A 21,735-nucleotide genomic window follows, 5' to 3' on the forward strand; every position below is an offset into this window, starting at 1 on the left:
AGCACTAAAGTGCTTCAGTGGATGAAGTGTTTTTTGCAAACTTGGCTGGATATAAAGATAGCCTAGCTGAGCACATCCTTAAGCACTTTTCAGTGTAGATGACTTTCCTCACTTACCATAAACTGAGTGTTTGGTTCACCATGGTAAGCTTCAGAGTTATCTGTGGCACAGCAGTTGTGTTGTGTCCAAGTTCATGTAGAGAAAAATTTACTGGCTCTGTAGAGCCCCAGCAGAGGGCCTAACCATGGATGTGCTCCAAGGGCAGGGGATATATATTAACCTTGGAAATCTAAAGTACTGCTTCATCTAATAGAAAACAGTGCAAGGAATAGAAATTAAATGTATTTGCTTCAGTTTACCTAATGCCATTAATTCTCTTTTTCCAGTTCCCCCAGAGTTTATAATTCCATTGAGTGAGGTAACATGTGAGACAGGAGAGACCATCGTGCTTAGGTGTAAAGTCTGTGGTCGCCCCAAGGCTTCAGTTACTTGGAAAGGTCCTGATCATAATACACTGAGCAATGACGGCCATCACAGCATTTCCTACAGGTAATTTGTGCCGTGGTCAACAGGAACTGCTCAAACTGTGACGTTTTTAATTTGCACCCCTGCTGTGGGACAGCGTTTGGCTTTGAGGCATGAGGATAGGGTTGCTCTTAGGCAGAAATACATCATCACTGAGATTTTCCAGAAATGTTGTGTAACTTCTGCATATGGCTAGGGTAACAAAATATTATAATCAGTTGATTTTTAAAAACAAAATAAAATTAATGTGCTCTTTTTCATTTGCTATTGCAGAAACCATTGTGGTCTGTCACACTGACCTGGTCACCATGTGTTGTGACATGCCAGTACTGTGACAGACCCTGCCAGGCCCTTATTTCCATTAGTGACTTTCAGATCACACTACTGTGTTTTGCAAAGAAGCCTCTGCTTCCTATTGATGTGACAACATCACTCTTCATTGTTGAAGCATGGATATTAACACTTCTCTTTAAGCTTTGCTATGTCAGAACATAAGAGAATAACTGGTAAATCAAACACCAGGATAAATTTTTCAGGAGAACTTGTTATTTTGGAATAGGAAGCTGCAGATCAAAAAACAATTTTTTTTTCTGAAAAAGCATCTTTTACATACAGAAAATATAGTTTAATGAGTAACTTCAGTGTGAAGAAATGGCATAATTATGAATTATACTCTTAATTCAGAATGAAGGACTCTTTTGTGAGAAGTTGATGGCATGTTATACTGTTCTTTACTTCCTGCTGCTCCTGCTTTTTCTTTTCATTGGGTTTTTTGTTTGTTTTTAATGGGAAGACAAAGGCAATGTGGCAGCTTTACTACTGCATCCAGGTCTGTTTTGAGATGTGTAAGAGTTAAATTTGCTAGGTTTAATTCACTGTTGCTCATTACAGAATTATATCCAGTGAATAATCTTGGCTGTGACTGACAGATTTCTAGAAATAATCCTGAAATGTTCTTTCAGTTGGAGAAGGGTGTCATCTTCCTGTGTTCCTAAAATTTACCTTTTTTTTTTCCCCTGAAATTGTGTGGTGAAGACCATTGCAAATAGGTTTTGGGTCAGTCAGTAAAATGACTTGTAGCAGCTGAGATGAACTCAAAGGAAAGTCTGATAAAAGATCTTGAAAATTTTGCATTATTGTGAAAAAACAACACAGTATTGGTTTGAGCTAGAGGTGCAAAGTGTAGGGAGGACTTGCCAAGTATTCACATTTTTAAGAGACTTGCAAATTAAACTATCTGTTGTTCATGTCCATGGCAGATAGTCAATTTATTGCAGAGGAAAATTTAAGCAGACTTTTACAGAAAAAGCATCAAACAAAAAAGGGGTGGTTGACCAGTGAGAAAGACTAAGGAAGAGCCTGCAGAGTCTTTCTGCTCTGGTATTACCTAGCTTAATGCTGTCGCTGCCCTGGAGCAGAGAGTAAACTTAAGTCCTTTCTAGTTTCCTTCCATCCTTATTCTCCCAGATTCTGAGATCTCCAGAGTTGTGGTGAAGTGTGCCTTTTAGGTTGAAGGGCATGCCAGCTCTTACAAGGCTTTCTGAAAGCAGAAACGGCTGATCAGCTGACACCTCCTGGGAGTCACGGATGGAAACGAAGCTTTCAGAAAGAACAAGGATGGATATTTGTCTTGATATGGCTTCTGAAAACTTGAAGTAGGTAAAGGAAACAGGAAGAAACAGGAGAAGCACTTGATTTTTCCAGCAGTAGAGGCTGAGACATGGTGAGACAGGTGTCAGTCGGGATGTTTTTCTAGTGATTTGTAGGACTTCCCAAGATTCTGGATAATCACAAAGTGCTCAGGTTCTGGTGGACGCTTCTGATATGGGTTTTACTACGTTCATCCAAGGAGGGATAAGAGCTGGAGAATAAGAAGTATAAAGAATATCAGCCTAACTTTGTCTGATTTTCACAGCTTAAGGTCTGTGCAGTTACTGCAAGGTTAACAGCTGCCGTTGTGTTTGCAGTGACCTGGGAGAGGCGTCGCTGAAAATCGTAGGCGTCACTGCGGAAGACGATGGTATCTACACGTGCATAGCTGCAAACGACATGGGTTCGGTTTCTTCCTCCGCCAGTCTACGAGTTTTAGGTAGGCCTGGCTCCGCCTTCTTCTAAAGCCTAGGTACAGTCAAAGTGCCTGGTACCCATAGAACAGTAACAAGAAAAGCTCAGCTCCTGGGCACCCCTTTGTTCAAGGAGTATTGATAACAAGCCTTTTTATCTCTCATTTAGTGCCTGTTTCAGCGGGAAGAGCTGCAGTTTTAGGATGTAGCAGATTAGAGGTTCATGCACACATTCCACAGTACTGTCAACGTGTATTCACTTTGCCCATACTAGTTCAAACACACAGATAAAATCATATTTTATTATCAGCATTCTTAGTTTAGTCTCAGTGAATGCTGCCATGCTAGCATAATTTCTTGAGTGTGCAGATAAGAAAAGAGTAGCATTACTTTGTAATTTATTTTTCTCCTTTGCTTGAACTGTTAAGCCACAATTTTTACAAGAACATACAACTAGTTCTTGTCTTTGCATCACTGATATACAGTTGAACTATTTCAGTACCTGAAGCAAGGTGACCTGAATGTTTGTGAGAAATAAAAAGGAAACATGCAAAGATAAAAAAATGCCTGTGTTTTGGGGGCAGACAGCAAAGGGCAAAAAAGATTTTTACTTGATGTGTTTGATGACATAGGGATAAATTTTAGGGTGTGTTCATACATTCACTTATTCTTGTCCTAAGCTTTCATAATTCTCCATTTTAGAAACAGGGAAAATACAGACAGCAGGATCAAAAATTTTCTTACAAGACAGCTCATAACAATTGATGCCATCTGGGTCCTTTAGTCTATTGTGAGGCCCATATATTTTTCCAATGGTGAGAATTAGTTAATAGATTTTAGCAGAATGGCTCTGTCTCAAACTGACTCACATAAAAAAACCCCAAGACATGAAGTTTCTCAGCTGATACAGGGATTTGTCCCAAACCTCTTCAAAATACAGTCTTTCTTCCCCTTTTTTCAAAGATCTTTGCTGCTTTCTTGGAATTTTAAACCCTCCAAATCTTATCTGAAATTTTTGGGTGTTTATGTTCAGTGGTGCCACTTTGAGCTCTCCCTGTTGGTGGCCACAGTAATTGCCTTACTGACAACATATTGAGGTGATGATTGTTTCAGGCACTTCTTGCTCACTGACCCAAGACAGACAGCAGCTAAGCCCTTTGATCAGTGTGTTGCAATATATAAAAGAAGCTGGAAGGGAAATTTTGGTCTTTATACTAGCATTTCCTGAAAAATAAGAGTTGTTCTCTAAGGTAGCTGCACACAGCCTGGCCACTTGTTTTTCCAGTGACAGGTGTATTATGGATTATGAGGTATAATGTAAGATGTCTTTTCACTGTTTCCCTCAGCTTGCTAAGGTTACTCATTCCTGTACAGACAGTTCCCACTGTAACCTGAATTGTTTCCACTATAGAATTGGTTCTACTGCATTGGCTGGGCTGCCCTGGTGTATAATCCAGTTTGTCCTGCTGCCACCCTGTGTGTCATACGGGGATTAATAAGATGGGGTGATTCTCCTCATCAGCCAAGGGATCTGAGTGTATTAAATCTTGGACATCCTGTCCTTCTCTTTTTTGTTTGTTTTTTAGGTCCTGGAAGTGATGGGATCATGGTAATCTGGAAAGACAACTTTGATTCCCACTATAGTGAAGTGGCTGAGCTTGGCAGGTGTGTTCTGTATGCTGATCTTCAAAGCTGTCTGTGTCAAAATACTGACTTCTCTTTCAAAAATTAAATTCACCTTGATAAATACTTAATGTATGAGCCTAAAAGGCCAGAATTTTGTGGAGTTTAGTAGAAGTGAGGAAGCAAGACTTTTACCAGCACTAGATGGCACTGCAGAAACAGAATGCAAATAGGCTGAAGTGGTATTGTAGATGAAGAGATTTGTTTTTTTTAAGCATCCCTTACAGTGACTGACACTGCTTCTGTAGTGAAGTTCTCTTCAACCTCCTTATTTAGGGAATGAAAACTAAAGACAGAAGGAGTCTGAAAAGGGGCAAAATAACTCATGTAGAATATACAGTTTGCCAACTTTATAATGACCTTTGAAAGCTGGTTATTACTCTGACAGGTTGTCTGCAAGTGTGATATGACAGATATCTGTCAAGTTTCTACATTCACAATTTGTATTAGGTGCATGCACTGAAAATTCTCATGCCCAGAACTTTCACTGTAAGGGTAACTTATTAGAAATTAAAATTAGATCTCTTGGAGTATATCTTTCAAGTGAAAGTACGCCCTTATTGCATCTCTTGGTTAACTCTTTCCTTTCATTGTTATGTTCCAGGGGCAGATTTTCTGTCGTTAAGAAGTGTGACCAGAAGGGAACCAAGCGAGCAGTAGCCACTAAGTTTGTGAATAAGAAGTTGATGAAGCGAGACCAGGTTACCCATGAACTTGGAGTCATGCAGAATCTCCAGCATCCCCAGCTCATTGGCCTTCTCGATACCTTTGAGACCTCCACCAACTACATACTAGTGTTAGAAATGTGTGTGCACTCTAAATTATCTGTAAAATGCAACTTTACAGCTGACTTTTTGGGGCATTTATGGTGGTTAATGAATAAGGTGCTCTAAAATTTTGTAGCAGTTTGAAAGTACCTAAGTAAAATAATGCAGTTGTCTAATGCTGTTACTAAAATGTTGAGTTTAATACTCAGAAGGGAGCAAATAGAGATATTAAATATACATATGGATGATTATCTTAGTCTGAAGGTTCAACAGTATTTTTGTATCAAATGGCCACAAAAGTGAATTAGGAATGTTGTGATCTGGTAGCTAGATATATCTCCTCTTCATACCCCAATCCACTGTGTTGTAAGCTCTGCAGGCTACAGTTACTGCTGTAATCTGTAGCCTCTTGAGGTTTTCTCAGTTCTGAAGCATGGATTAATCCAAAATACAACCCTTGTAATTCCAACAGGGCTGACCAGGGTCGCCTTCTGGACTATGTCGTGCGATGGGGAAACCTCACAGAAGGGAAGATCAGACTCTACCTGGGAGAGATTCTGGAAGCTGTGCAGTATCTTCATAACTGCAGAATAGCACATTTGGACCTAAAGGTGAGGTGCTAATGGGATTCTGGGCAGCATGCATCATTCTGGGCATAAAAATATCCCTCTTCTAGAAAACTTGCATCTGGGAAGAGAGAACTGTGAAATGCTTTCAGAGTCATAAAGGACTCCCAATGGCTTGGGGCTCCATTCCTAAATGCTCTAGGTCACTCAGGCAGCAAAGCAGAAACTCTCAATTCCCTATATTCCCTTTCTCCTTATAGCTCGCTTGCCCGTTGTGGCCCTTTGTGCTGGAAACAATTGCTAACAGGAAATTTTGCTTGGTTATTTATTTATTCATGTATTTATTTAATTTCTGATAAACTTACACCAGAAATCCATTTCTTTCTCAAGAAGCATCGAGTTTATTGTGAAAGAGACTGCTTTTCTTCTTTTGCTGCAAAAAATATTTCTCATCTTTGCACTTTGAGGGCTGTAATACCTAAATGAATGGTGCTTCTTTGGGCCTTTGTTCTTCCCTTTGTGTGTTACTTGAGCCACAAGGGTTTAATGCATTGTAGCTAAAAAAACTGTGTGAGAAGGTCTCAACATTAATATTAATTAAAAACTTACTCCTTACACTTTTTTTTTCACCTCTATATGAATAATAATTTTAGCATTGACAAGTCATCTTTGTAAGCAGGGTCTGTTTAACCAGATGAGGTCATGGTGAGAAAAAGCAAAAAGCCTGAGTCTCTTCCCTCCATGTACTTCTGTTTCCAAGCAGAACCAGTTTGGGTCTTCATACCATTAAATTTTTTCTAGTGTGCTATAGAGAGTTCACCAGCACTTTTTCTGGTCTCACATACAGATGAACTAATTAAAAACTAGTTGTAGGTAAGTTGCTCTTACTTTGCAGAGATTACAGCTACAGCAGCAGTAGCTTTAGAAATAAAACTGTAGAAATAAGTCCACTTTCAGCTCACCAGTAATGGGGCAGTTCTCTTGAAGTCATATGCATCCAACAGGATCTTCTACTGCCATAGTCTCCTAACAGGGCTTATCTTCCATCTGTACAGCTGCCTTACATGAAAGAGTTTCCAAATAAAGCTGGATTCTGTTGAAAGCATCATGCAAATATTTACACTCTTCCAGTCTTTAAATGCAAGGGTTTTGTTGTCTCCGATGTAAAACAAATGGAACAGTTGCTTTATTCACCCTCTATTCGTAATTGTTGTTCCTTAAGCTTAAGTTTTGAAACACAGTTCCTGTGAAGCTTTGCAAAGCTGCTGTCATGAATAACTGAAGTATTAACTGGCAGAGCTATATTTCCTGCAAAAAATGTAGTGCCAGCAGCTACAACAGCTAAAGCAGATGCATTGTGTGTTGCAATAGGCAAGAACCCACCTGCTGGTTGGTCAGGGGAAGTCTTGTTAAGACTGCCTCAGGGCTTTGCAGAGCTGGCCTTCTGCAGTGATCCTTACAGAGTGCAGCTGTCTGTGTTCTAGGGCTGACCACACTTGCTGGGAAGCAGTTAAGTTGGAGCATTAAATGTGTGTTAGACTGACTTGAAAAAAGACATTTTAACTTTTGCTTTTATGTTTTCTAGCCTGAAAATATTTTGGTGGACCAGAGTTCCACTAAGCCAACAATAAAACTGGCTGACTTTGGAGATGCAGTCCAGCTCAATACCACGTATTATATCCACCAGTTACTTGGAAACCCAGAGTTTGCAGCTCCTGAAATTATTCTTGGAAATCCTGTTTCACTCACTTCAGATGTTTGGAGCATTGGAGTGCTCACTTATGTCCTTCTTAGTGGCGTCTCTCCTTTCCTGGATGAAAGCGTAGAGGAAACTTGCCTGAATATTTGCCGCTTAGACTTTAGTTTCCCAGATGACTACTTCAAAGGAGTTAGCCAGAAGGCCAAAGATTTTGTATGCTTCCTACTTCAGGATGACCCAGCTAAGCGTCCCTCGGCTGCACTGGCCCTCCAGGAGCAATGGCTGCAGCTGGGGAATGGCAAAAGTGCTGAGAGCATTGATATATCCAGACTGACTTCATTCATTGAGCGGCGAAAACACCAGAATGATGTTCGACCCATCCGTAGCATTAAAAACTTCTTACAGAGCAGGCTCTTGCCAAGAGTTTGACCTTGCTTGAAGTTCTCTCTCATTCTCTTTCACCTGCCAATCAATCAGACTGGAGATGGACTCCTCCTGCCAATCAATCAGACTGGAGATAGACTCCTCCTGCCAATCAGCTGTTGACTTGAATTTTGAGGAAAGCAAACCCCAAGCCAACCAGCTGCTAGTGAATGTTCGTGTGCAAATGCATTCCACAGGGACCCGCGCGGGGCGGCGTGGGGGACTGGAGATGCAGACTTCACGGGGGTGGAGGACAATAGCACTGTACTCTGCAAAAAGCAGTCACAAGCGATACAGCAACAGTATTTTATTCAGGTTTCTGCAAAAAAAAAATAGTTTTTTTAATGAACAAGAGTTGAATTTTGCAAGTGAACTTAGCTACCGTTTTCAAGATTTATTCATGGAAGAAATGCCTATGTTTAAAGCACTGGTGTTAAACAGAAATCAGATCATGCCTGGAGAAGACTCACCAAAATGGCTGCCCATTGGTACGGCCTCCATTTATAACATCTGGTTTTCACTTGGTCCTAGAGCTTTCCAGTTGCCTCGCCTGTATGTATCTCACGTAGCAGTGCACTGAGATCAGACTCTGCTTTTAAGTGCATCCAACCTCAAAAGATTTTGCATACAAATAGAATGAATCGTTTTGCTCTGATAAAATGTAGGCCTTACTTGTATATAGACTGTTACCTGCCTTCGGTCTGTAATTTTTTTCCCTCTCCTCTCATCCTTTTTTCCCCCCTCCTTCCTAAATGGTGGTATACCACTGTGCGGGTCTTCAGTTTGGGGCAGTAGTCACTGTCCCCCCAGAAAAGAACTTTGGGTTGGTGCCCAGCTTGCTGACCCAATTGTCAAGCAGTATACAGCAGGATGAAATACTGTAAATGCACTCATTTGGGATTTTGTTTTCTTTCATATCATGTGCAATGTTGTGGCTTTAACATTTTATGCAACTATTTATGAGGACCTCTGTTGTAACTGTAATAAATATATAGAAAAAGCACATACTTAGTACGGCGAGCTTTATGGTTTTGTTTGTGTGATTGGGGGTTCTGGGGGGGCATGGGCGGGTGTGTTGTACCACACTGTCATTATTAGTTTAAGATGAGGATTAGCATGGAATTTAGTCAAGACTAGTCAGTTTTAAGGATTGTTAAAAAGAAAAAAAATGAAGAGAGAGAGAGAGAGAGAGATTAGTATCCCAAATGTCAAACTGGTTAAGAAGTGGAGTGACACTTTTTAAAATTATTATTATTATTATATTTAAAATGCCAAAGTTTGACTTTCCCCAAATCAGTCTCAACACTTCACTACTTTTTAGAATTTTCAAATCTGTTTTTTTACTTCTTTCTGTGAAATGAACAAATTAATCTTGTGATCTTTGGTGAAGAATACATTCGGCAAGTAGCAGTCAGATGAGGAGAATTGGACATGTAATGTAATTGTCTTAGTAGCTGTTTTTAAGGTTGAAGTAATATTAGTGTGAGATATTTAAAAAGACAGAGATGGTTTTCTGTGCATCACTGAGTTCATGTGGGTGTGTTGTCATCTATGTTTGTGTGAAATGCCATGTTTAAGGAAACCAAGCTGACATCCCACAAGAGTTAGATATATGGGTGTTAAGCCATAACCTAGCTTGGGTTAGTTTTGAGGTTTTGAGCTTTGTGGCTTCCACTGTATCCTATTTATTCTTTTTTTTTTCTTTTTTTTTCTCTTTTTTTTGGTTCTTTGGGTTTTTTTGTAAAGTTGTACAGAAACTTTTTAAAAGAAAACAACTGACTTCGAAACTGGATGTGTATTCCTACCAACCTCATATCATTGTTTGTGTATTATTTTCCTTTATTGTTTTAGTTAAATTTTTTGCTTTATTTTGCATGTATATTTCTTTGTACAGTGATGTTACATGTTTACACAGTATGACATGATGTAAATATTTTATTTTGCCATCAGTTATTTTGAAAAAAATTAAACATATTTGACATAATTGTCTGATCTCTTGCTTTAAGAAGTTTGACAGTTTAGGTTTGGCTATATTTTAATTTGGCTCTGTATTTTAAAAAAGTATGTTACTTTATTGCCATAAAAACCATTTTAAATTGCAATGATGTATCTTTCCTTCATGCCTTACAAAATAATATTTGCCTTTGCTTTAAGTGTTGACTGCTTTGTAGTTTCATGAATGCTTTTATATAAAACATGCGTAACTCCCTAACTGTGGAAATGTATTCTGGTCTTTATTAGCTAGTAAATTTTGACCAGTAGAGTGTTCTACCAGATGTTCCCAGTTAAAGACCACAGGATTGTATTTCAGTATTTCAGAAGAACAGATTTCCCACAACTTTTAGGCATTTCAGATTCATTATGAAGAAAAGTTACTTTCAAGCATTAAGATTTTGGGATTTGCAACTATACTCATAAAGCAGAAAACTTTCTTATTTTGTATATTTATCTTCCTTTTCTGCTATCAGTAACTGTTTACAATTCAAAATTAAGTGAAAGGTCAGGGAAGAATACAGAGTGTTTATGTTTGTTGCTGCATTGTATGCAGAATTATTTTTTTCCCTGCTCTTTTCCATTATTCCCTGTCAGGTGATAAAACAGTCCCTTTATTACTTATTGGGAGAGACAATTGAGAGAGATGTTTTATGTATGGAAAGACAGAGGATATTCAGGAAGGGCCTGTTCACAAGGATGAGCCACTGGAAGCTTTTTCCATCACAGGGAAGTAGATGGCTTTGTGGAATGGTTCTTGCCTGAAGATGTACTAAGTTAGGGGTAAGTTACCCAAGTGCTTTACAGACACATAATGCACTTGTGGGTGTTTCAAGTAGCAGAGATGGATTCTTTGGCTCACATGCAAACAGGAGTGTGCTCTTTCTGGACTTCTCCACCAGCCCCTTACTTGGGACAGCCAACACATTTCAACAGAGTGGAGTTTTGCACAAAAACCTGCAGTTTGGTGCAAGAGCTTCCTGCTGCACAAAGCTTGAACGATTATCTTGAACTTCAGATCTTCTACTTGTTAATCAATTGAAATGCTTTGAAGAGATAATACAAGGTCCTTCTGTTTTGCCAGATTGTGCAGTTGAGGCTGCCAATGCCACGTGGATTTGTTTGGGTGCAGTTGTTGCTGACTGTCCTGCACACCACAGAGCAGCACTGCAGGCTGATAGAGAGTGGAGACCAAAAACATGGGGCAGAGCAGCTGGTGTGAGTGAGGCCCTGATGTGGGAATATTGTAGAGCATAGGGAATGGCAGTCAATGTCACAGCTGAAAGGGGGGGAAATAGCCAAGGGGATTGAAGAGAAGACTCTTCAGTGTTTTTACTTGATAATGTACCCCAATCACTTCTTACTGATAGTTTAGGAAGAGAAGGGCTTGCCAGACTTTAAAGTCAGTGCATGAGATAGTACTTGTAAAGTTGAGTTTGGGAGCCCCATTCTTGCATGTAATGAACTCTGATTAACTTGAAGGCCATTGTGCAGCTGCTAAGCATAAAGCCTGACTAGATACTTCCGTGATCAGGGAAGCAACCTACATTGTCTTCCAAATGGGCAGAGGCCTATCACATACCTGCCTATGCTCCTGTTGTCATTCTCAGATGGCACTGTTTATGTGTTGATGAATAGAAGGAAAAATAAGTAAGATAGTAAGAAAAAATAAGTAAGAAAAAATAAGTAAGTAAGATTTCCTCTTACTCCAAATCCAAAAGTATCGTCAGGCTGGAGTGCAACAGAAATCCTCCAGAATGATACAGCAAAAACATCTGGCTTCTTGAAAACATAATGGGATGTCCCTTGCACGTAACACACTGCATGACACTGCCAGGAAGCTTTAAAACCACACCACAGAGGGTGTCAGTGCCTACACCCCATTTCAAAGGGGGCTGGTGAGTAAGAAATTGTTACCAAGGACATCTGACTTGAGGTTAAGCTCCATGGTTCCCAAAGATATTAAGAGAAATCAAGACAGGAATATACTGGACTGCCAGCTATGGGTAGTGAAATCTCAGAGTAGTTGGTATTTGGTGAAGTATTTGTTCAGGCAACCTTTGCTGCTACAGCAGTGTACCCATGTGCTAGGGATTAGTGTTGGGAGTGTTACCATGTCAGCTCCAGTCCAGAAAATGAGTTAAACTTTATATACCTTTTCCATGCATGAATAGAGTCAGTGTGGAGGTGTTACTAATGTCTCTGCTATAGGCATTCAGGTGCATGGGGAGGTATGAAGAACCAAAGACCAAGTTTCTGTGTTTGTTTAGACGAGCTCCAGGTATTGTGGTGCTTTTGTCAGAACCACTGCTCTGTCCCTCAGACAAACAACTTCTGAATTTCTTCCTTTACTAAAATTAAATCTTGATGAAGGTTGTATTGGAGAGCAACAGACAGGTTTTCCATCTGTAGAATTTCTGCTTCCAGTGTTTTTTGTACATTCGTACCACCTCATGCTGGCAAAAGACAAAAGGCTCTTTCATTGTGCATTATAATGCAGGGGCACGATGATCTCTGTGTTCTCTCTCCTTCCTGGCAAGTAGATACCCAACCCTGTTTCACATGCCTGGTGGTGCCCTCAGGTGCCAGGTAGCTGCACTCAGTTGTCCTCAGTGCCACACCATAACACTGAGCATCAGCACAGGAATGGCATCTCCCATTTCACTGACCTGCCACAGGGACTAGGAGCCTGAAGTGCAGGAGCAGGAGAATATACTTCCCTCATTATGTTGTCCTCAAAACAGGAACGCTTCTCATCTCCTCTAAGTCACTGCCCTTGGCCCTATCCAGAATTCTGGGGGAATGGGTCTGGAGGGGCAGTTTGGGATGTTGAGTAGAGCAGTCTGCTCTCCCCTCAAATAATGTCAGGAGAACCAGCACCAACCACGCCTGCTGATCATTAATCCCCACTTGCCAATCTGTGCCTTCCTTTAAAAGACAAAGCCGTTATCAACCAACCCTAGTATGAGAGGAGAGCACAAGCTTCCAGTTTCCAGTTTTCTTCACTGGTCGTAGGTTAAAATGATGAAACAGGCTAGAGATACATTTGAGCTTTAATACAGAGATTCTTTGAGCTCTGTACTGGAAAGATCCTTTCATCGTCTAATTCTCATGAGCAATAATCTGAATGCTCCTTTTAAAGTTAATTTTAATCTTAATATATGCATTTTCTTGACTGCTGGTGGGACTTTTTGTCTTTGTTGCTCAAGGAAATGTGAAGATGAACTACTTGAGACTGCATCTGTTGCTGCTGCTGAAGCTTCAGTTTCCATCATTGTGCTTGTGGTTATATATTGGTTCTCAAGGTTCACATTTTCTGAAGGAAAATATCTTCTATCCAAAGAGGACACATAGCTATAGAAGGGATTAAATCTTAACACCAGAACAACACTTCAATCTCTGCAGGCTGAATTTTCAGCTCCCAAAAGACATTCTGTCCATTTCCACCCCAGTGTATCCTCGTCTATCATACTCAATGGTCTTCCTACAAAATCATGACTTTGTATCTCATGGAAGAAAAGTCCATTGAGATTTACTTAACACATAATTGTTGGTTTGGAATAGCAGTAAACCAGTGGTAGCCACAACTTTGTGTAGCAACAGGTTATGAAGTTGAGCTGTATATTGTGCCAAGAACCCACTGGCATCCCCCCAAATTTGTGTCCTACCTTTGCTTTTATGTCTGCTACTTATTTTTCATTTGGTCATCTGTTTACCAAGCTGAATAGTACCAGTCTGTTTGCTCCTCTGGGAAGCTGTTTCTCATTTTAATTGCCCTTTTCTGAACCTTCCCTAGTTCCAAGTTGTATATTTTCTGTGATGGGAGAAGGCAAACCTCGTACAATATTTATGATACAGGTGCATCTTAACTTAGACAGCTGGAAAATGGCATTTTGTTCTCCATTCCTTTTCTAAAAATTCCAAGTGTTTGACTTCTTTTGAGTTGATACTTTGTAGAATAATAAATCATGAGATCACGTTGCCAAGTTGAGCTTCAATGGTTCATTTAGAGTCCATGACCATTTGTTTAAGTCTTGAATTACCCCTTCAGCACATCCCCCATGAATAGTTGAGCCACTTTATTTCCTAGACAAAGCTGAGGTATTACAGTTGCCTTGGGGAGCAGTTGTTCTGATGGAACTGAGTGTAGAAATCTCTTATATTAAACAAATAGAAGCTGACCACTGCCAGCTTTCTTTTTACTACTCAGATAGCCAGCCTAGCTCCCCTGACTTTTTCCAAATACTCCTTTTGCAGAACTTTTCTTGCTAGCTCCTGGAGCCATTTTTTTCTTGTCCTGAGAGAGGGAAATGTAACCTGCCTTGGACTTGATTACTCTGAAACTCTGTCCCTTTCCCATTAAATGTCAAACATTGATTTTAGTGACACTAGCACCTTGATTCAACAGAAGTATTCATTTGGGTCTCAAGCAGGAGGCTTATTTCTCCAATGAACTCACACATCAGGAGTATCTACAAATATTACTTGCAGAAATTTCACATTAAGTTTCCTGAAGGCTCCGCTGGCAGTAGTCAGCACCAGGAATTCACTTGGCACACCCTGGACTCAGTCTCTGTGCAGGCTTGCAATCCCAAGGGTTATTCCCAAGGCTGAGGAAGAGCTGGCAGCAGCTGAAAGCTTGCCTTGTACCACTGGGAATCTGTCTAATCACTTTTGGACAATTTACATCACGTATCCTGTCTGTTTTCACATGTCCTGCCTGTGTGTCTCTGAAGACCCTGTGATCCCTTGAGATGGATGGTTCCCCAAGCTCTCAGACTTTCCCTTCAGTGATGCCAAGATCCACTGAGTATTTGCAGAATGATGTCATTTAATTTGCCATCTCTAAAGACTGATGGTGAAAGAGTGCTTCCTTCTTTGGTGATGGAGTGTTCTCCTGGGCCTGGCAGGGTTCTGGACTCATTACTTGCCAGGAAAACTCAAATCTGGGAATCTGTGCTAGTCCCAGTTAGTGCAGTTAATGCAACCATTGGTGTGTTCTGATTTTGTTGCTGTTGTTGGGATTTTTAGATGCTAGTGGACAGCCCTGGCTGATTCACACATGGAAAAAAATGTCGTGATATATCATGAAACATTAAGGGGAGCGTTTGGGATGGGGCAACCCGAAGGTAACTTGATCACCACCAAAAAGTTCCTGAATGTCAAAATTTCTCATTGCTCATGGAGTTTCATGGAGGCCTAAACTCATTTCTCCCAAGGATCCTTCACAAGGGAAGGCAGGGTGTAATTCTGGTGGTGATTGCTGCCTTTACTCTGGCTGCTGATTGTGAGTGACAGCTCAGAATTGTACATTGCTTTTCAGACCTGCTTGCAAAGAACACGAAGCTTGTTACTGCACTTCATCTCTCAGCTCAGGTGGGTAATTGTTCTCCAGTCTAAAGTGAGTCTAATTGTTATTTGTGTTTTTGGATTAAGTACTGATTTTTGTAAGGAGACCTGATTTTTCATTTAATATCCAGCCATCCATTTCCTTTTCAAGACCTTTACCTGTTTAATAGTCTATTCTTTTTTAAAATGTAAATATGATATTCTCTATGTAATGAAGTCTGGGTATAGTACAAGTAGTTTGATATGTGATACAGTACAAGGTTGCAATGTAGGAGTCAGCATCTCTACTGGGCAAGTCATCTGCTTGTGGTAAGAGGATCTGTTTTCTCTCTGGGGAATTTCCCACTCTCTGGGAAATTTTTAAGTATGAAAATCCTAGCTGAATTCCTATTACACTGGTAGTCATGATATGGATGAGGCCATCATCTGTAACAGCTTTACCTTTTCTCAAACATTTTTTCTTCTAGGAGCATGAGAGAGATTCCAGTCTATGAACTGCTTCTTCTAATGTTTTCTTCCAAGTAATTTATCAGGGAGTTTTAAGAGCTTATGTTGGGACAATGCTGTGTATTCTGTCTGCCAAGACTCAAGAAATTACTGTAATTGTTTTCCATCTAGCACATTTCTGTGGCTGAGGGCTTGCTTCATAACTCCCACAAAATGTTATTATGCTGAAAATCAAACCTTTCAGGACAGTCTTGATACATGGTGATTGCCAAAACTAAATGATCTGATAGTGTGACCCTGGGGAAGTAGTCTCACTGGTTATCTGGCAGTTCCATGGCTTGCAGGAAGATTGTCAAGGTAGCTCCACAACCTTTGCTGAGAGCATTCTTTGCTGCAGCTCAGGCAACAGCAGTGAAACGTGTCCTTGTGCTCGTGATTTGCAAAGTCACCTTTGGGAAGCTGCGTTTGCACAAAGGCACTGCTGTGTTCCTTGGTTTCCATGTCTCACGGGTCTGTTGCTGCTCAGTAGAAGCCTAAGATACACTCTCAGTTACTCTGTGCATGTGTGTGGTGTTGCCTGGATTCATCACGCAGCGTGGGGCAGGTATGGGAGCACCCACAGCAGAAAAGAAAACTGGTCTTTCACTCACAGGATTTGAGACATGTTTGCCACCTGTGGCTGTTTCTCCAGCCATCCTCCTTCTGACAGATCATCTTATGTGAGAGAAGAAAGGATATAATGGCCACCGTGCCAAAATACTTTGGGACACATGGATAATGATGTGCTGCAAGAAAGGGTGGCAGCTGCACTGGAGTCCATGCAGGCTGCAAAGACTTTAAAAAGATATACACATGTGGAAAAGTGTATGGATAGGATATCTTCCAGATATATTGGCTGCATACATAGTTCTTGGTGGTTCTTTATGCTGAATTTGAGGGGTTGCAAACTAATGTCATGCAAAAAATGCAATTTTTCCTTCCTTTGCTTTCTCTCTAAGCAGATCTATAGCAGTGATGAAGAGAGGCATGGGTGGTTATTTATAGGCACAAAGAAATCCTCAGATTTCTTAGGATCTGCCTCAGAGTTGAATTATGTGGTGTTTCATGGGAAAGAAATTAAAAGCTTTTCCACAATCTGAGTTAGTTGTGATAACAGCAAGACATGGGAACAGCATGAGCTGCTTCTGCATGATGTCTTGGAGAAGCCAAGGGTGCTACCTCAAATTCACAATGTTTGGCAATTCAGAAAGTGCTCAAGAAGGCCAAGACAGATGGATACTGGGGAGAAATAAGTGAAAGACAGCAGGCAAACACAGAAAGGAGGTGAATGCACCTAGTGTCTTTCCAGGATGACACTAGGAGTAGGAGTAGGCATGGACAACACCGGACATTACCTGCGCATCTGATCCCTGCCACTGCCTTGGAATCTGGCCAAGGGAAGAACGGTGCACCTACAGAAATCGTGGCATGGTTGCCTGCACATTGTCTGCTTTTTGATACGGAGCTTTGCAGCAAATATCTAATTTACTTACTGTCTTTTTCTCTGCACTGACACAGTGCTGTTTGCTGCCTCTTTGTGCTGGCTGTAAGTTATTTGTCACTCGGTCACCACTGGCTTCAGAGAGTGCACTACTGTCCAGCAGATCAGCCATGAGCAATGCACTGCAGACAACTTCCAACATCTTTGGAGCAGCATGGGAGAAATGCTGGAATGGATGGTAATCCCTGGAGATAGGAAAGAGGAGAACTGACTTGGAAACCTGTTCAGATATGCAAAATAGTAATCAATATTTTTACTCTAAAAAGTATTTCCAGTTATTTCTGATAAGCTAATTGGTCCAGTGGAGGAGAGATAAGAGTTTAGTGAAAGTAGATGGCATCCCTTCAAAATATGCTGCAAGTTAAAAGTATTTCCCTAGAAGCATCTGCTGCTTGTCTTGGAAGTTACTATCCCAAAGAGACTGTAGAGATAAAGTTCAGAGAGAGGAAAATATCTTTATTTGGCATTTAATAGAGATACTATAAGTATATTTGAGTAAGAATGTTTTGGGATAGGCAGTACATGGCTGATAAGCCTATGACTCTCATTCATCCTCAGAAGGATTTATGCCTGGGTAAGGATGGCATTTGTTTGTGGAAGCCAACATCTGTTTCTGTTTGCATGCTGTCACTTTCCCAGCCAGCCGTGCGTGGTTAGGTGAGCAGTGCAAGTGCTTGATCAAAGTTGAATCTTCCTCTGTGCTGGCAATGTTTGGTTTGACAAATAATCAAGAAGTGTACTTTTCTCTGTTAGTCAGTTGCAAGGGTTGAGAAGAGTAACATTTTACAAGGGCTAAACTCCATCTGTTGGTTTGAAAAAAAAAATTATATGAGGCAACAGTAATGCTCTTTTCCATTAGTTCAGATGTCAACTGTGTCTGTGCTCAAGTGCTCCATGCAAGCTCCTCATCTGCTTCACCAATCTATTCCCAAATATAACTTGAGTATTTTTTTTCTAACAATCTCACTTGTCTAGTTTATAATTTCTATCCCACATCAGTCCCTATATTAGCAAGTAACCATTGTGATTTAAAAAAAAAAAAAAGGTATTGAAACTACATGTATATACTGTGGATAACAGTGTAGAAGCTGCAGCTAAAGCTGTAAAGTTTTTCAGAGCCTTGGTATTACTGTCCTGTGTAAAGCAGGGTTTATTTTCCATTATTAAATTTGCTTGATGTCAAACATTGACTTTATGGCTAATTCAGAGAAGTACCAACTTCTACCATGTTCCTTGAGCCTCCCTCTCTGCTGTATTTTAGAGGTGCAAGGGAAAAGCTTTCCCATTGGCTAAAAGGGCATTAGATGAAGAATATCTCTCTGTGTAAATATTGGAGGTCTTCTACAACAAAGTAGTAAAAGGGGGGGACTGTTCTAAAGATCAGCAACTCTTGTACTTCTCTTTTATGCGGTAGTGCTGTCATGGGGCATCTGCCATCCTGCCTTATTGCAGCTATTTCTTGTCAACAAGGGGGTTTGGGTTTTTCCCCTGTACATTTCTGCATTTCTCCAGGCACTGGAAGTGAAAATGATGTTATTTCATTGAAGAGAAGTGTTCCTCTGAAAGATGTTACCTTTATGAGGAGCTGCTGTTCTAATGTTTCTGCAGGATAACACAATTCCCAGAACTTTGCACCACTCTAGGGAGCTCTGCTCAAGCTGCTCTCCACAGCTGTCTTGTATTTCTTCAACTGTCCATACTTACAGATTTCCTAAATCCAGCACTTCTTGAGGGAAGGTGAAAGGGCTCTTTGCTAATTATGGAACAGTTAAGAATGTCTTTCTGAGCTGCTCTTGGTAGAGAGGGGTGTAGAAATGATTGTGTCGGGGGGAAAAATGAAGTGTTACACTTGGCAAATCATGACAGCTGTGTGGGAATTCCTGCTCTTCTGCTGACTTGTTATTCACAGTTATGGTGGTGAACATCCAACAAACAGGAGGGGTGCATGGCCCCGAGGAACACATGGAAACACATGCCAGGGGGACACAGCTTTATGCCCCAAGTATAGAAACAAAGAGCTCAAGTGTAAAAGGGTTTTGTTGGGAAGAATCTATGCAGATATATATGAGAGATCAAGCACTTAGGTTATCTATAAAAATTTGTATGTACCAAAGTTGTTGCCTTGCAGTGTTTTGATGCAGACTGTACAACCTGGGCTCCCTTTGAGGAGCAGGAGTTACATCCTAAATCTGTCACTGTGACAGGCACAGCTCAGCTCCCTGTTTCCAGCAAGACAGCTGACCCACACCATGGAACTCCTATGTAAAAGTCAAAACTGCTTTAGCTGCTTGTGACAGTGGTGCCTGGCAGAGCAAATCTATCACAGCAGTCAGGCAATGGAGGGAGGATGATTGCAGAGATCTTTGCTTGGGCTACACTGTCAAGTCCCATCTCGGTTCTGATGAGTAAAATACAAGGTATGGCACCTGTCTAGCGTGTAGTTGCCATTCCCTCAGCCCCACTTAGGCTGCTTTTTAAAGATGTTTTGATTTATTCCCTAAATAGGGCAAATCTAATGTTACATTTAGGCATGGGGAGGGGGAGGAGAGGGGAAAGCTCTCAGAAGCTATGGGTCCCTGTGTGGAGACCCAGCATGTTCAGTTTGCAAAACCTACTACCATCTGCAGCCTTAACTTTGGCATTTTAGGCTCCTGCTAGTTTGGCTATACAAATGTCTCGGCTCCTCTCATATTGCTCATTTGCAGCTGACATATTGCCACTTAAAAGTAGTGGCTCAGCTCTGGCTGAGCTCCATGGTGGACTTTATAACATCTCTCTGTATTTGTTTATTCAGCACAAACTATTTTACTACTGGGTGTAGTTCTTTATGAAGCCTGTCTCCTGGAGATACTGCCAGAGGAAGGAAGTATAACTATATGGTATTGACCTTACCATGATGCTGCTGTAGTCATACTGTTTGACTCATGCTAATACATTCCTTGTTAGAGTAATACTTGAAGGTCAGTGGAGGAAGGACTGTTCCTACGCTCACTTGGAAAAAAACAAATGGAGCAAAACACAAAGAATCATCTGATTGGGGTGTTTTCTCTTGTAATACACAATTGATGGCAGAATGGAGCTATTTCAGAGTTACATTAGACCTAATTAAAAAAAAAAAAAAAACTTAACAAAAATCCAGCAACATTATGCTTGTATCACCTGTAAAAAAGTGCTCCAACATCTTCTGGAACAACTTACAGAAGATGAAAAAAAAGACAGAATACCCTCATCTGATTCAATTTGTGTCCTGAATATGAGGTGCTTTGAGGACATGAGACACCTGTTAGCTGCAAAGACCCCAAGAGCAAGGTTCTGCACTGCCTCAGAACTGAGGATCTATATTTAACAGCAGCGATGGCTGTACATTCTGTTCCTCATTGGTTTCCTGCTGTGCCCCCAACATGTCAGATTCCTTCTCTCACAAAAATGAAAGTTTAGATGGTCTCCTTTTCATTTCTCCTCCAAGGCAATTTGTCACACATTTGTGCTCTCAGTGCTAAAATAAGTTTATTAACATACGTAGACACCATTTGAGCTTTCGAACAAAACCTGTAACATAAGGATCCAATTATGGGATTGTACAGTTAATGATCCTTTTAAAAGTAAAACTCCCTATACAAATTTATTGGCAGCTTCGAGAGTCTTCAAACTGTCATCCTGAATTGCCACAGAAAGTAGCATTTTTCTGCTTTAATGTAACTCCAGATTGTTCATAGGAGATGATTAAACCTAGAAGTAATTTTGAGGAAATGAAAGCAGAATCCAAGACACACTTCTCCTAATCATAGGAGAAAAACCTCTGCTTTGTTCTCCCAGAACTACTCAAAACCCCCACCTTCCTTGTGTAAATGGATGCCAGAAGCTGAAATGAAGCACCAACTCCTGACTCCCCTCACCTGGATGGATCACGTTTGGATTCCAACATGCCAAGCATGGATCCAACCTCCTGAACTATGCTGTGCTGTCTGCTCACTGCACACCCATGGGTGGCATCTGGGGTCTCTGCATGCCTGACATGATGAGGGAGCAATTCCTGCAGGGTCCTGGGCTGTACAGAAATCCTATAAGCATGGAGAGGCAAACTTCACTGAGACAAAATTTCTGTGGTGGATGGTGGGTCCAGGGAAATTTGCGTGTACATATATATTTGAGAAGAAGACATATGGGAGCAACCAGGAAATTCCATTCTTGCATTCTCAACACAGGGAATTTTTAAAAGAAAATATGTCATTTATTTGCCAGAAAAGTAGAAATCCTAATAGTCATTGTCTAAATAGCAAAATGTCAAAAAGGGTAAGATCCATAAAAAAATTACAGAAAGAGAAATCATTGAATCCTTTGTCAGGAAGGTACTGACATCCCCTGCAAGTAGAATTCTGTCTTTATTGTCACTAACTGCAGAGGGAGATGAGAGTGCTGCTTGTTATCACAGCGGGGGCTGTATATTCAGCTGAAGAGCCTCCATCACCATGGTATTTTCAGCAGCTCTCAATTTTAATCATCAAGCTTCACTTTACAGATGGAGAAAGCTTTTTAGTTCCCTTCCCCCTTTTTAACAGGTGGTAAAAGGATTTGCTGAAGATACGTAAGATTCTGGCAACTGCAAAAATAAATGTTCATCCTCTGAATTCCCGTCCCCTATCCTAATTAAAAGAAATTGATGTCATTCTTCCTTCTGTGT

General features: G+C 40.7%; 1 protein-coding gene across 1 annotated transcript in view; it reads left to right on the top strand.

Moving 5' to 3' along the window:
* Window positions 1-8,068, top strand: part of TRIO (trio Rho guanine nucleotide exchange factor) — a 244,065-nt gene extending 235,997 nt beyond the window's left edge. The window contains exons 52-57 of the mRNA XM_054285315.1: window positions 387-549; window positions 2,493-2,614; window positions 4,175-4,253; window positions 4,876-5,076; window positions 5,511-5,649; window positions 7,190-8,068. Coding sequence (XP_054141290.1) covers window positions 387-549; window positions 2,493-2,614; window positions 4,175-4,253; window positions 4,876-5,076; window positions 5,511-5,649; window positions 7,190-7,732 — 1,247 coding nt within the window. The 3' untranslated portion in view covers window positions 7,733-8,068. The remainder of the gene's footprint in view (window positions 1-386; window positions 550-2,492; window positions 2,615-4,174; window positions 4,254-4,875; window positions 5,077-5,510; window positions 5,650-7,189) is intronic.
* Window positions 8,069-21,735: the final 13,667 nt, after the last annotated feature.

Source organism: Melozone crissalis, unplaced genomic scaffold (genome assembly GCF_028551555.1).
Source record: "Melozone crissalis strain CALT ecotype California unplaced genomic scaffold, PUWL_Pcris_2 ptg000042l_1, whole genome shotgun sequence".
In the NCBI taxonomy this organism is placed as follows: Eukaryota; Metazoa; Chordata; class Aves; order Passeriformes; family Passerellidae; genus Melozone; species Melozone crissalis.